The sequence below is a fragment of the Leopardus geoffroyi genome, chromosome B1, assembly GCF_018350155.1.
Source record: "Leopardus geoffroyi isolate Oge1 chromosome B1, O.geoffroyi_Oge1_pat1.0, whole genome shotgun sequence".
NCBI classification, from domain to species: Eukaryota; Metazoa; Chordata; class Mammalia; order Carnivora; family Felidae; genus Leopardus; species Leopardus geoffroyi.
In genome coordinates this window covers 137620739-137636830 of record NC_059327.1, presented here as the reverse complement: position 1 = coordinate 137636830, position 16092 = coordinate 137620739, and the positions used below count along the sequence as shown (strand labels likewise).

The window sequence follows — 16092 nt, the reverse complement described above, 5'->3', positions numbered from 1 at the left end:
ATACACAGTTGGTTAGTAAGCATTCAGGCAGCCAACTAATGTTTTGATGCAAAGACCTGAGCCCAGATTAGAGAATATTACCACATTTTTCATGACCAGGGGTAGGTATGGACCTCTACAGAGTGAATCTACTAGAACTGTACTTGTTCTACTCTGAAGACAGCATTTTCATGAGTGAAAAATTGTGTCAAATCTGTATTCATGTTAAGTAAGTATATCCACTTTAGCATAGAACATGCTTATTAAGATTAGTTCTTACTAGGCAGTGGCCTCTTGCTTTTGTAATAGTTGTTTAATCATATAATTTTCTCCTTGGAGATTTTTTTTTCTCTTCATGTAAATTTTAAAATAGTGGTGGTATTTTACTTTATAAGTGCAAATATTGTCTAAAAAACAAAAGCCAATGGTGGGCACATGTTATTACCAAACATTGTCGAAATTCATAGAATGTTCAACACCAAGAGAGAACACTAAAGTAAACTATGGACTTTGGGCGATAATGATGTGTCAACGCAGATTCACTACTATAACAAATGTTCTACTGGGGTGCAGGCTGTTGATAGTCAAGCAGGTTGTACATGGGGGCAGGGGAGACACTGGATATTGAAATGTCCCTTGGAACCATTTTTCCAAAAATGGTTTGTGTCATCTTGCTGAAAGGAAAGAATATATAACAAAATCATTTCAAAAATTCTGTTTTTTAATACCAAAATCATGGGACAATTCACTGTTCTTAGTAATTGCTCAGGAACAGGAGCCAACTGTTCTGAATGGACTGACATAGGAGGCTGTTTCCAAGCATGCTAATTAGGGATGTCACCTAGGGAAACTGTGTTTCTCCCTTTCAAGTCCTACACAGTTCTTTCTTTACTTGTTAAAACTGATTTGATCATGGGTTTGGAGCTTTAAAGCAAAATGTTACTACATTAGGTAAGACATGCTGTTGTGCAAGGACTTCAGGGTCACACTACTTACGCTGTGGCTGTGGATAAGGTGGTACCTGGGTGTGCATGTGACCTGGAGATGTGGGAAGCTGAGCTGTGGTCGCATTTGGATTAACATTTCCGTGCATTATGAAACCTGGAGGTGGAGGATTTTCTCCCTAGGAAATGAGAATATGATAAAAAGGAGGATTACATTTGGAACCAAAAATCTTACCAGATGGATTTATAATCTCTGAAACGGAACTGTTTATTTTTTTTTAACTTTACTGTGTAAGAAACACTGCATTTTGCACATTCTGTCTTCTTTAGAACACATTTTCTGAGCAACACATTCTAAGTGATTTAAAGATCAGACAGGTCTAAAGTATTAATTGCAATAAATGGCAACAGATGCTAATAACTTCACAAAACAGTGTCAATGATATTTATAATAAGTCACCAGGATTTTCCATCTCTACTAAATTCCATCCACACTTTGGAAATATAAGTATAAATGCCACAAGGGAACTTTCGTTTCTCTTCAATTTCTGCAATGCTCAAAAACAAAGAAGAAAGAAAAAAGAAAATCTTCAGTGAAATCAGATTTAAACCATCGTTAGAACTTTAGTTGATATTTTTCTAGCGGAGGTCAATTTAGAACTGCAAAAGGAGAGGGAGAAGAAAATAAACTAATTGTCCAGAAACTTCTTGCATCCTAAAGCATTAAAATGCAATAAGCAGGCGGACAAATGGGGGAAGGGGAAATTAAGAAAAGGGGGGTAGAGAATATTTAACTATATATATATTTAAGTGAGCAGAATTCTGCTCAAAGATGAATAATGAAGGATATACCTGTGTGTCAGAGGGAGAGGCTGCAGGTGGATGGCTGGGAAGGGCGGTAGGAGTTTTGTTACTCCAGGTAGTGACAGTAGGGGCAATTCTAACCTGAATTGAACAAAGAAATACCAATCACAGAAAATAAAAAATAAAAATGTTAAAAGAAGAAAAAAAAAAAAAACACCCAGAAGGCATTAACAGCCAGATGCAAAGCAAAAAATAAGAGTAGCAAGATAGCATGTTAGTCAGGCAATTGCTTTCAAGGTAGCTGGGATTCCAAAAGAAAAACACATTCACAACAAAACAGGGAGAAGGAGGCAGTAGAAAAATCAACATGAAAACCTAGATCAAAGCATAAAAAAAAGTAGCATTCAAGTGTCAAGAATAAGGGGAAAAGCTAGTTCCTGTAAGTAGGTAAGGAAAGAAGATATTGGAGGAAAAAAGGTAATCGAGTAGAAAAGTGATTTTGAAGCATTAATAGTATTCATGCTACTATTAGATCTGTAAGCATATTGCTACAAGTTCCCTTTTCTGGATTTTATTAGAGCTGCAAAAATCGTATTAGTCCCATATCAGGCTTAGAAACATATAATCAAAGGATATTAGAGATCAATCAGTCTAATCCCCACCCATGACCACTGAGAAAACCAACACCTAGAGAAATGAAGGGGCTTCCTAAGGTCAATACAACTAGCTGGTGACAGACCTAGGACTGAATCCAGACCTCCTGATTTCCAGGCCAGTGTTTACTATACTACACCATGTTGCTTACCCTGGAGTCCTAAGATTTTCAAAACAAATTTTTTAAGCCACCAAAATCTTTCTGGTCAAGTAAATCTTCATAGAAATTCCAAGTGGAAGTGGAACTCCTACTAATCTGGCCTCCCTCTCACCCTTTTACCCCTTCCTGTAAACATTCCTTTAAAACCGCAAGCTGCTGTCCTCATTTGGTACATGATAAGCTTTAATCAAGAAAATCAGTGCTTGGGGTGTCTGGGTGGCTCAGTGAGTTAAGCGTCTAACTCTTGATTTTAGCTCAGGTCATGATCTCACAGTTGTAAGATCAAGCCCCATGTTGGGCTCTGCACTGGGCATGGCTTAGGATTCTCTCTCTCTCCCTCTCTCTTTTTGCCCCTTCCCTGCTCCCGTGTGCACACATACTCTCTCTCTCTCTCTCTCAAAATAAACAAAAAAAGAAAAAAGAAAAAGAAAAAAGAAAATCACTGCTTAGTTTCTGAATTTGTTTTTCTTTTGTTAAAGTATTAGACTGCTAAGTCAAAGTACAATGAAAGTCTTTCAGTGTTTTTATATCTTCCCAGAAAGACAGATAAACTCAAGGACATAGAGAGTAAATATTCTCTTTTCCCAAAGTAGAGGGTGTCTCACCTCAGTACCCTTCAAGATAGCATGACTGAACAAAAGATGCTTGGGAGTTCTAATATCAAGTTGGCCAGGCGATATTAAGAAATTCAAGCTCTGTCTTAAAACTCTGGCTTGTCACTTGATGTCTGTGCCTCTTAGTTCTTCCAGTCACTGCCTGCTTTCCCCTACCTATGTCATAGACTTTTCTCAAACTAGTAAAGTCTTCATAATAGTGGGAAACTTAATCTGCTTTGTTTACCAATGTATCAACAGACAGAATAAAGACAGGCACTCATAGAAAAGCTCTCAATAAATTATCAAATAAAGGAAAAAAATAAAAAAACAGAGAATACTCTAGATAGTTACAGTTAAATCCAAATGTGATCTATTCCTGATTAAGTATTAATCAAAAGTGCAATAGACAAAAGAGCACTAATTGATCTTTTTTTTAGCTTTCCATGATTTTATATTTACTTTTGTTGCAACAAATTATAAAAAAGACCTTGTCAATTCTATCAGTAATCTGATGTATTTTAAAATGGGGAGAGGATCTGCTAACTTTGTTATCAATCAAGACCATTTATTACTTATGAAAATGTACTTTTCATTCAAGAACATGAAGGTTATCTGCGGGTCAGGAAATAAAAGTTTCTGTATGAAATAGTAAAAGACAGTAAAATGCCACATTTTATGCCACTAAATGTTTTAATTTACTTACTTACTTAAAAATATCTAATCATCTTTATAATCCCCATGACCTACAATTTCATACACCTTTGGTCATTCACTAATATCCAAGTTATCCAAAAAAAGTATGTTCTGAATACTGTGTTGATACAAGAGACACAGTAAACCTGTAATAATGATTCAGAATAAAATACTCAAAATAAGAGTACCTTTTCTAAAAATATTTCATAGTATTAACCAAATCACCCACAAATTATTCCCACTACTTTACTTACAGCTTGTCAGATGAATCAAGTTGAAGCAGTTTCAAGAACAGATGTACATGTGTATGGGTAGTTTGAATGATGGGGAAATAAAAAAATCTCCCCAGAGAGTTTAAATTAATTTATATCTAAAATATAATCTGTTTGACCAGATTAAAGTGATAATTAAAAAAAAAAAAAGCAGACCAGGGGCACCTGGCTGGCTCAATGGAAAGAGCATGTGACTGTAGATCTCGGAGTCGTGAGTTTGAGCCCCACCCATGTTTAGTGCAGAGATTACTTAAAAAAATAAATAAATAACTTAAAAAAAAATAAAAATAAAAAGAACAGACCATCACTTTCAAGAATTTGAAAAAGAAAAACTATTAAAACATTATGTTGTCTAACTAGACAACTAGACTTATCATAGCAGATTAAGGTCTCTTACCCAACAAATTTTTGAACAGAAATATATAAATGTTCCTACTTAATCTGGACCATATCACTCACATGGGGATAATATTGTTGAGCTGGAACTCTTGACATCTGTGTGTGGCCAGCCATTGGTCCAGGCCTGCCCTTAGGCAGCTGCTGCCTCTCATAAGGAATTTTAGATGATTCCTGTCCTGGTACAGGCTGTCCTTGTGCTCTACAAAGTCTGTCACGAAGCTGCACAATATTTGGCTATAACAAGCAATGGAAGAAAATAAAGCAGAATGTTAGAACTCACTGAACTATATGACAGCATGTTGCTTTTCTTAAAGTAAGCTTGATTGGTCATATGCTCCTTGTTCATATGCTGTTTCCTATATAATAGATCCTAGCACAAGAGGGTTTAACATCATGGCTTCTAATACTCAAGACTGATACCAAAGGCCCATGATATATCATTTAACTGAGGCAAGGATTTGAATTATGCCCACCACACAGAAGTATGTAAGATCAATGCCACTCATCATCTCTGCTCTTTTGTATTTTCTTATAGTTGAGTAATTTTCACAAATCACAAAAGTAGTTAAAAAAAATACAACTTCATTTCTTTATAGGGAAAAAAGGTCCCCAAAAGAATCAACTGCTGACGATGTGATGAAAGAAAATGGTGACCTAAGAAAGGAAGGAAAATTAATTAAAAAAAAAAAAAGAGAGAGACATGTTGGAAATAAAAGAGTAAGATGTCACACTCATGGTAGCTTACACAGATCTACAATTATACAGATCTACAATAAGTATGAGTTGACCACATACATGTTCCAGATATTAACAAACAACAACAAAAAGGTAATGTTAAAATATTTCAGCAAGAACTGATTTTAGTAACTTTAAAAAGTCATACATTACTATAAATTCACTAAAGGTTTAAAGCTGCCATTTAAACTGTTAGGTATACTATTAGGGAGGAAGGTTAGATACTATAATGATATCACAAAGTCTCAGGACATGTTCCCCAGAAAATACTAAGGGTCTACTGAAATATATAGAAGACAGCAACTTCAAAATTGTTTATTTTTACATAGAGAATGTTCTTTAAAAGTCCAAAGGAAACATGAAGAATAATATACAGTAAATGTATGTGGTTAGGGGTGCTTGGTCAGCTCAGTCGGTTAATCATCTGACTTCGGCTCAGGTCATGATCTCACAGTTTGTGAGTTCAAGCCTTGCATCGGGCTCTACACTGACAGTGCCGAGCCTGCTTGGGATTTTCTCTCTCACTCTCTTTCTGCCCCTCTCTTGCTTGTGTGCATGCACATACTCTCTCGCAAAATAAATAAACTTTAAAAAAAAGAAAGAAAAAATGTATGTGGTTATAAATGGTATTGAAAATAAAGAGTTTTGGGGCGCCTGGGTGGCGCAGTTGGTTAAGCGTCCGACTTCAGCCAGGTCACGATCTCGCGGTCCGTGAGTTCGAGCCCCGCGTCAGGTTCTGGGCTGATGGCTCGGAGCCTGGAACCTGTTTCCGATTCTGTGTCTCCCTCTCTCTCTGCCCCTCCCCCGTTCATGCTCTGTCTCTCTCTGTCCCAAAAATAAATAAACGTTGAAAAAAAAAAAAATCATGTTTCTCTCAGAAAATAAAGAGTTTAATACTGAGGCTACAAGATCTAAAGGTCTTAGATTAAGTTAGTCTTAAAGGGTCTTATAACTCACTATTAAAGGGGTGTTTAAAAAGTCATAAAATAATTATGCCAAGGTCATCATAAAGTCTGTTTCTATTCTACCTAATATTCTCACAGATAAAATCGAAAGATATGACATGTAAATGTGTTTCAAAACCAACTAGAGTCAAACCTCCATAATGCTGGAACATAGACTTAAGTGTTTTTACTCAATGAAACTACTCAATGAAATTTACTGATATTTCCCTACAAGAGACAAAATACTGAAAACAATTAACTAAAAAAATCCATCAAAAACAAAATAAAGTTTATAATAAAAAGCATAGAAACAAGAAAATATCTTCAAGGCTCAAAATTAAGCTCTGTCACACACACAATATAGATACAAACATCCTACTTGTGGATAACTGTCCTCAAACCTCTCCCTGATTTCTACCCATGCTTCATTATTAAATTTAGGTTGCCCTCTTCTGTGATTCCACTGCACTACTACCTCTATCATAGTTATGTATCACTTTTGGAAAACTCCCTTAGGAAAAGAATCTTGGCAATCGTGTCCATCATTATATTGTCAGTCACTTACTTAATTCCATTGCATTGAGAAAGCCCAATTTAATGCATATCAAATAATAAATCAGAAATGTCATTCTCCCTGCCTTGAGTATTTTAAAAATATACTTGTCTGCAGACAGTATCAGACTGAAATGGTATATAGAATGAACTTCTTCACTAATATCTATGTCTATGTCTAGCATTTGTGGGAATTTTAAAACTACAACCCCAATTATTTAAGTATTAATATTCATAGCTTTCTAACACAGAAGATTCCTACAAAGAACCATGTACAAAGAATCAGCATTTGGCTCAAGAAATTAGAAGTTGGTCCTTTTCCATTTTTTCCCTCAAATACTATGCCCATCAGTACAAAGGGATCTATCGTACTACAAGAGCATCCTATCTCTCCAATACCATCTGGGTACACCCAAAATGATCCTTGAATAATTGTCAGTAACATTCACTTATGGTCAGATGACAGAAATTCAATTGTTCCAAAACATTCTACTTACCAATATTCTTATGTTTAATACTAAGTGCTACCCACTGGACTCACCTTATTCACACATTAAAAGAAGAGAAATGGTCAATTCTAATTACCTGGTTGGTGTTTTCAGGAAGAAAAGCCAAGGCTGCAGCAATACTGCCTTGGGCTGCCAACAAATTAGCATACTGACTCATCTTCTCAGCCAAAAGAACTCCTACAGTATTGGTGTCCATGGCTTGGGTGAGTTGCACAGCTTTTCGCAGGATGACAACTTTCTCAATAAGATCCTAAGTGAGGAAAAGAAGGGAGAGAGAAGGGCAAGCAAACAAAATTACCAAGATGTGTATGCAAGAGAGCAGGAATGAAGAGATACTAAGATTTCTAAAACCTCCTAAAAGTATATCTTATTATCCTCTCTCTTAAAAACTTCTGCAACAGCTGTCCACCATTCACATAAACTGAAAAAGTAAGGAGGAAGAAAGTACCTTATCATGGTTAGGGCATAGGTTATTTCCTTCTCCTAAATATCCTTAAACTGCCAGATACTTGTCTTGTGAGCTTAAAGTAGGCAAGCATCCAAAGTGAAAGTGATCAGCAGATAAATGTCCAAAGGCAGAAACTGGGTTCCAGCAGGTATAAAAGAAACTGACTGAAAACATCATACTACCTATACTATAAAAACACTACTACTAAGAGGTGACCTCCAATGAGCTTACTATTTCAACCCCAAATTTTTCACATTGCTCTTCAATACCAATTATTTCAACAATGGGAAGCCTCAAGTATAAAGCACAAGAATATCCTATCTACCGGCCCTTCAAAAGTACACAGATCCACAAGTGTAAAACAAGTGTGCTTTCTCTCAAAAGCACTTAGGAAAACAGTGATTTCCTACCAGATTTTCAGTTTTAATAAAGTGATCTTTAAAGTTACAACCGTACTGAGAAAATCTCTTTCCAGAGCGAAAAAGAAATACCTGAATGAAATATTATGAGACTCTGATTAAATGCTTAGAAAAAAAAAATCTAAATACTGTATACAGTTACTTCATGCCTGAAAATAGTCCCCATATTTTTTACTCCCCCTCTCGTCCAGGTTTTAGTGCTACATAGGATTCCATTTAACTCTTACTTTCGTTTTCCCTTAATCATGATGATTACGATTCTCTATTGGTACTGGGAAGGTCTCCCATTCCTTACCCCACATTGCCTCTTTCCTTGCCCAAGGCAGATAGGGTCACCAGAGGCAGGGAGAGAAGCATGGGGGGAAAGACGTACACTCTAGGACTGTTTTCATGCTCTTGCCACCTGCTTCTTCCAATAAACTACCAAATCACAACCTTGATTTCACAAGCAGTTGCAACTCCATTTTACTATCCCATCATCTCATACTTTGCCCCGCCAAATATGCTACAAATACACATAAATTATCCAGCAAAAGAACTTCTAAAACATAGGTAACTAAGGTGAAAACAATGAACTTCTGGAACAAGTCAATTTCTAGAATAGAAGTAGGGTGAAACAACACTAGAAAGTAAGCACCCCTTGTTTCAAAGATACTAACCTGAAGGGACAAAGGACTGCTTCCATCTTGAGCTTTAGTCCAACATGCAACTAGTTTCTCTACATTCCCTGCACAGATATAGCAGAGACATGCCTGAGTCTGCAGGAGGATATCACCTTCACTTTCAAGCCTGGTTCCCAAAAGATCTACCGATCAAGAGGAAAACAAAATAAGACTATACTCAAGGCAATCTGAACATGAAGTCGTAAGTAAGCCAATAATATTTTCAGAAGTATGAATTAAACTTCACAACCAATGAGTAGCAGATAGAAACAAAATCAGTTATGTAAATGCTCAGTAAGTATTTATTTATTAAATGAATGAAAGTGCGTGACAAATTGTATGTAAGGAATGATTTCTCAAGATTCTATATACCTAGTTGCAGAATGAATTTCCCTGAATTACATTAAAAAATAATAAATGGAAAGGACATTTGAACAGAAAAATCCTAATGAACATTTAACTCCATTTCAACATGTTAGATATTTGTGTAAATAGATGAAATATGGCACATTTGAAATGAACATCAATGGTAGGTAGGACTACGATAATCACTTATGATAATAAAGTTAATATCTTATAACTTTCATATTCTCATAATACTTTCAAGGTAGCAAATGGTTGGTTGTTCTGATACTAGCACTCTGAAGCTTCTGTTCTTACAAGTAAGGAGTATCATTCCTTAGCCACCAGTCTAGTCACAGCCTTTAACAGTAATTTATAATTTCCAATCAAATGTTATAATTACTAATTTTATCAAGTTAATATTTATTAAGTGAAAGCTAATTATGTGTAATTTTACATATAATAGACTAACTAAGGCTTAGAAAGTGATTTTTCCGAGGTCATACAACTAGTAAGTGGCAGAGGCAAGATTCTAGGTCCAGTCTGCTGGAAACCAAAACTGTTAAGAAATATTATTAAAAGTAATCGGGGCGCCTGGTGGTGCAGTCGGTTAAGCGTCCGACTTCAGCCAGGTCACGATCTCGCGGTCCGTGAGTTCGAGCCCCGCATCGGGCTCTGGGCTGATGGCTCAGAGCCTGGAGCCTGTTTTCCGATTCTGTGTCTCCCTCTCTCTCTGCCCCTCCCCCGTTCATGCTCTGTCTCTCTCTGTCCCAAAAATAAATAAAAATGTTGAAAAAAAAAAAAAAAAAGTAATGACTAGATATGGAGAAGTAATGTTAATAATTCTAAGAAAAGTATCCAAATGGGAAGGGAACTTCTTTTTCTTATCTATGATTAGCTGGTTTGCAAACATTTCTAATAATATGTTACTAATTTTATATAAAATATACGATGCCATATACATTATATAAATATAAGGCTCATTTTCTTACCACAAAGGGCTGAAAACTCATCTGGTTTAGCATAAGTCAATACTGCAGCTAAAGCCTCTCTCCAATTTTTAAGGTCACAAGACTCAACAATTTCTTTCCAGTTCTTCATCACCACTGCAGTAATTAGCTTAAGAAAGGAAAATAAAGGAAAATTAAAAATCTCTGGTATATTAGTAAAAATTACCTCTGGCTAATCGATCATATCTTTTAAACCTACTATTCACAGTATTTCGTGCAGAATAAAGCAGCAACAAAGTGAAGAATATCCCTGAACCAACAGACATAAAAAAGATGGTTATTATTTTTCCTCCAAAAACAACAAAAAAAAAACCAAAAAAAAAAAACAAGCCCCATCACACAAACATTTTTTGTAATGTAAATATGCTGAGAAGGAGGGGTGCCAGGCTGACTCAGTTGAAGGAGCATGTGACTCTTGATCTTGGCGTAGTGAGTTCAAACCCCATGTTCGGTGTAGAGATTACTTAAAAATAAATAAATAAACTTAAAAAAATATGCTGAGAAGGAAAAGTATAGGGTATTATCAAAACATTAACAGGAAGGCATGACCTGCTCTGATGGATCAGAAAAAATGTTTTGAGTACACGTGAGATATGAAGTCAGAATTAACTTCATCAAGGTTGAGAAAGAGGAAGATGGCAGCAGAGTAGAAGACCCTAGGCTCACCTCGTCCCACAAATACAATTGGATAACTATCCAATCATCCTAAATACTCCAATTTGATGGAAGAATTAGAATTTAAAAATTAAAATATTTACCTTTAAATTTTTCTATGTTCTAACTTTTCTACAATAAAAATATGAAAAGTACTTTTCATTAAAAAATTATATACATAAAGTACAAAAAATAAAAATAACAACGCCAAACTATCAATAATAACTATTTCTGGTTCAAGGAACTATGAGTGTTTTGTTTTGTTTTAACTGTTTTCTGCATATCAATTATCTATTCTAAGAATGTATTGCTTTTATACTCAGAACAGTGTTATAGTTTATTTTTAAAACAACATACCCTGGTAATTTTGCTTTGGGATTTTGCAAAGTATTTTTTCTGGGTTCGAGCCAAGAGTTCTTGTCCACCTGCTATGGCCAATATAATGGCATCAGCCATGCGGTTATCATGTAAACAAAGGTCAACAGCACTCTCAAAGTTACCCGTCAGCAAAGCCTGAGTAATTAAACCATCAATATCTGCAATAAGGAAATACACCCAAGTTAATAAAAGGTTTTGTTAAAAGAAAAAATCTTATACATATCAACTTTTACATGCACACACAAAGGAGAAAACAATGCTAATTTCTGAATATTACTAGCGAATCAATTTCTATGGAAATATATTGAGATGCATGTAAGCAAAATCAGGTAAAATAACACATTTTCAGATTGCTTAAACTGGAATAATAGAGATCATTACACAGTTTTTATTACATTGATGTCAGAACATCTATCTCCAAGAGACTGATTACATATACTAATTTTTTTTTTTAACTTTTATTTATTTTTGAGACAGAGAGAGACAGAGCATGAACGGGGGAGAGTCAGAGAGAGAGGGAGACATAGAATCTGAAACAGGCTCCAGGCTCTCCAGCACAGAGCTCGACGTGGGGCTCGAACTCACGGACCGCGAGATCATGACCTGAGCCTAAGTCAGATGCTTAACCGATGGAGCCACCCAGGTGCCCCCTGATTACATATACTAAATAACTGGGTTCTTCTTTTCAACCCTCTACCACTTGTCACAAAACATTTGTAACTTAAATTTAGGGACTATTTGTTTTCAAATAGGTAAAAATAAAAATGAAATAAGTACTTACCACCACTGATGGAGATGTTAAATGTTCTTCCTGCTGGTGGTAGAAATTCAGATTCTTGTTTTCCTTCTTTGATGCACTAAAAGATGGAAAGGGCAGCAATTTAGCCACAGTGAAACTGTGGAGAAATTTACTGGCAAAACAAAATTTATATATTTACTATATATATATATATAATTCACCTACTGACTAGATGACATGAGCAGTTATTCCAGAAAAGTTCTCAGATCTAAGACTTTCCTAAGTATTAACTCCCATTATACAATCATAAATAAAATCCAAAGTCATCAGGAATAATGTTAAACAAACTATAAGTGTACATATCCATTACTGGTAGCTCAGAAATTATTGAAGAATGTTTGTTTTTACTTCAAATAAGAGGAGTTTGAAACAAGCAAAATACACGTGTTTTTAATTTTACCATATTTAGACTGTTAAAACAACTTTGCTTTTACACATCTAAAATTTTCTATGTCTAAAAACTTCTGTCCATTAGGTTTAGTTATAAGGTATTTTTGTTTTAATTGAATCAGTTATGAAAGAAAAATCACTTGGTGCCCTTATACAAATGCTATATAAAAGACTGTATGAATATACTCAAATTCAATTATAGACTTTGTATTCTCTTAAATTAGTCATACCTGCCATAGCAGGTTGGTCTGGTAAAAAGATACACACAGTTCTGTTATAAATTTCTGAAACTACTTATCAGTATATTTTCTTTCTTTAGAAGAAAAGAAACATAATGAAGGCATATTGCTGGCAAATAGTTTAAATGCTTTCTCTTCTATGCATAAAAAGTCACAAGAAGACAAAAATAAAATATATTAAAGAAATCATAGAGAAAAATTTAAAGAAAAAGATAGCTGTCTTGCAGGAGATAAAATAGCTATCTTCTGTGTGTGTTACCTATACATCTGAATGTAAACACCTAGTATTCAAAGTCAGGGGCATTTTTGGATTGGGGAATTTTAGTGCAGAGCACAGCATAGCATCATCAATGCTTAATTAGTTAATACTATTACAGAATAGCTAAAACCTTAACTCTTTCCCTAATTACAGGGAAGCATTTTAGAACTTTAAAACAAAAACATTTTAGAGCTTAAATTATTCCTATTAATAAATAAATCAGATACTGATCTGATTATATTCACTAACTTACAAAAAAACCCTTTTTTTAACTCACAATTTTTCAAATTTGCCTTCTAAGAAAACAATAAAATCTATTTATTGACTTCTGAAATGTAAATAATGGTGAAAAAAAGCAGCTAATTACATATTGAGTATTTTCAATGTGTAAACTACTATGTCTGATAAACAAATAGCATCATCAAGGTAAAGGAGATGATCCTATCTCCTTAAACTTTTTTTGAATACTCCAAAAGTACACATTGGTGACTATCGTTTTGTTATGTGCATATTATTCTGATCTATTCATTCATAAGTGTATTTCCAAATGGCCTTCTATTTGATAATACATAGTTAGTCTAGTTGTACATAAATGAAAGTACATTTCTTCAAGGTATCCTACAATTCTGTATAGGTATTCCCAAAATTGGTTCAAAGTTTTACTAAGATTTTACACATATTCTTTATTTTCATATTAAATAAATGTCAGAAGATCTACTTCTGAGGAAAGTTTTTTTTTTTAACAATTTTCTTGTAAAAGTCTAAATTTACTGATGAATTACTCTTATAACTTAGCAAAGGATTGTAAGAGACATTCCAGTCAAGGTGTCTCTATACCACAAAGAACAATGAAAAAGTCAAAGATGAGATGAGAAACAAGAACGTGTTGATTAATTAATTGTCCAAGATGAAATATAATTAGAAAGCAAGAAAAGTACAGAATTATTTAGTAGTGGTTAAAAAAAAACCCAGAAAAACAAAAGGAAAAAAATTAATGATACAACTCTGTGTTCAAGGACTCTTTTTAACTGGTTATAAAAATTGTCAACTACAACTCATGACACATTTATCATGTCAATCAAAAAATCATGACAGTTCAAATTAGTGAAAATTTCTATACCTGGATTCAAAGTTCAAGACTAATCTAGAAGCCTTTGTTTCTCACTGATCGTAGGTCCTAAATATTAATGTGTCAAGAAAAAACATAAACTTTACAGGCAATGCATTGTGGATTTCTGAGCAACATCTCTTTTCATTGTGACATGCTGATATCCATCTGACCGAATTAAGTCAATCTCATGTCAACTGTTAATTTTAAGACATATAATCCAGAAGCTAGGTCAGAGGACTAAAGATTTCACTGATGACAGTTCTGTCAAACTAGTAAATAGACTCCTACCCCAAAAATCTCTAAGAAAACAATATCTCCCAATTTCATTCTGGCACAAGTAGTCAAGCAAATTTTCCATATTTCAATGTGAGATAAACAAATATAACATACTTTACCAATGTAATTAAAAAGGAAAAAAATAAGTACCTCTCCCAAGAGCTGCTCTTCAGCAGCAGGGCTCTCCTCCCCATCACTCTGTGCTACTTGGTCAGAATCTTTAAGAGCCTTTGGTACACAAAACAATTACAGAGGAAGTTGAAGGACGTAGCATTAAAAGAATATTAGTGAACAAGCAAGACAAAAGACCAAACCAACAAAATTCAGAGCTAGTTTAATCATAAGAAGCAACACTAAGTAAATTTATTTAAGAAACACTAATAGAGGAAAAGCAAAGAGCCATGACTGCTAAGACTTTCCTTTCTCCATCTCCCCCCACCCCCCATCAAATGTCCCTCGGGAACAGAGATCTTAACCTTAAGTATCTGAGCAGCCACTGATATTGTTTGCCCTCTTTCGCAAAATTCAAATATTGTCAAGAGAAAGGAATGCTCTACCAGCTAAACTTATACTATTTTAAAATGATAGTTATTCACTTATTAAAATATCTTCAATCAGCATGTGTTTTTACACTGTAAAGCAATAAAAAAGACACATGTCTTAAATTACATTTCCTTCTTTGTTAGGACCTAAACCAAATTTTTGGAAGGTAGCTATTTTTAAAGGCCTTCTTACCACATCGGGTTCATCCACTTTGTTCAAGGCCAAAGCAATCTGAAATAAAAACAACAACTCACCTACTACATGGAATTCTATTTCAATGCATATAACAAATGCTCACCTCTTTCTCCATTTTCATTGGCAAAATCCACAAAAATTCAGATCAAGGATGGTGTGTTTAAAAGAATAAAATCTGCTATTCGATCACAAACCTAACCTCAAAACAAGCATGTTTTCTTTTACTTTGTTTTAAATAACTATAATTAATTAAAAAAAATTTCTTCAGGCACTCACTATGGAAAGAACTGCTATTACAAGTATTTTGACAAACAGGTTCTATTTCTTCATTTTTGCTATTGGGCATTCAGCAAAACTTTTTTTTTTAATGTTTATTTATTTTTGACAGAGAGAGAGAGAGACAGAGAGAGAGAGAGAGAGAGAAAATGAGTGGGGGAGGGGCAGAGAGAGAGAGGGAGACACAGAATCTGAAGCAGGCTCCAGGCTCTGAGCTGTCAGCACACAGCCCCACGTGGGGCTCGAACCCATAGACCGCGAGATCATGACCTGAGCCAAAGTCAGACACTCAACCGACTAAGCTACCCAGACGTCCCCAAAACTTTCATATTAATCTCTTACAAACCTACAAGTTATAGCACCAAGAAGTTCAGACTAATACTAAAATTAAATATAAAAAATATCTAAAGGATTGAGCAAAGACACATAGCCAATAAGCGGCAGAGCTGTGATGTGACATCGAAGGGTCACGAATCTTCATGGTGCTGAGCACCGCTCAGAGTGCGTAGTATCTAAGCTGTACCATATATGCAACAACTCTGCAATGCCATAGAAAACTTTAGACACTCTGAAAGAACAACAAAGGGCTAATACAAATTACACAAAGAATCTAAAATATTTCCTTCAAGGTTTTCAAAGTCAGAGTGTTTTTCATGCTGTTCATGTCAATATTGTGGAATGAATAATAATTAAGCCCCTCTTTGAGAAGAAGACTGAAAAACTGGAATAGGACTTTCTTTTTATTTATTTAATTTTTATTTATTTTTTTTAATGTTTTATTTTTAAGAGAGAGAGAGGGAGGGAGGGAGGGAGAGAGAGAGAGAGAGGGAGAGAGAGGATCCAAAGCAGC

The 16092-nt window shown here is 34.9% G+C and overlaps 1 protein-coding gene across 50 annotated transcripts in view; it reads right to left on the bottom strand.

The window, feature by feature from the left end:
* SEC31A (SEC31 homolog A, COPII coat complex component) overlaps positions 1-16092 on the bottom strand; it is a 73195-nt gene that overhangs the window by 21202 nt on the left and 35901 nt on the right. For 16 of the 50 annotated variants that reach the window (XM_045473510.1, XM_045473513.1, XM_045473519.1 and 13 more), the window contains exons 13-22: positions 14964-15002; positions 14379-14456; positions 11936-12011; positions 11134-11312; positions 10105-10231; positions 8768-8913; positions 7318-7491; positions 4562-4735; positions 1776-1868; positions 976-1102 (exon numbers count right to left, since the gene is read on the bottom strand). In XM_045473510.1, the coding sequence (XP_045329466.1) occupies positions 976-1102; positions 1776-1868; positions 4562-4735; positions 7318-7491; positions 8768-8913; positions 10105-10231; positions 11134-11312; positions 11936-12011; positions 14379-14456; positions 14964-15002 (1213 nt within the window). The remainder of the gene's footprint in view (positions 1-975; positions 1103-1775; positions 1869-4561; positions 4736-7317; positions 7492-8767; positions 8914-10104; positions 10232-11133; positions 11313-11935; positions 12012-14378; positions 14457-14963; positions 15003-16092) is intronic. The other 34 variants (XM_045473528.1, XM_045473534.1, XM_045473542.1 and 31 more) reach the window with 4 other exon arrangements.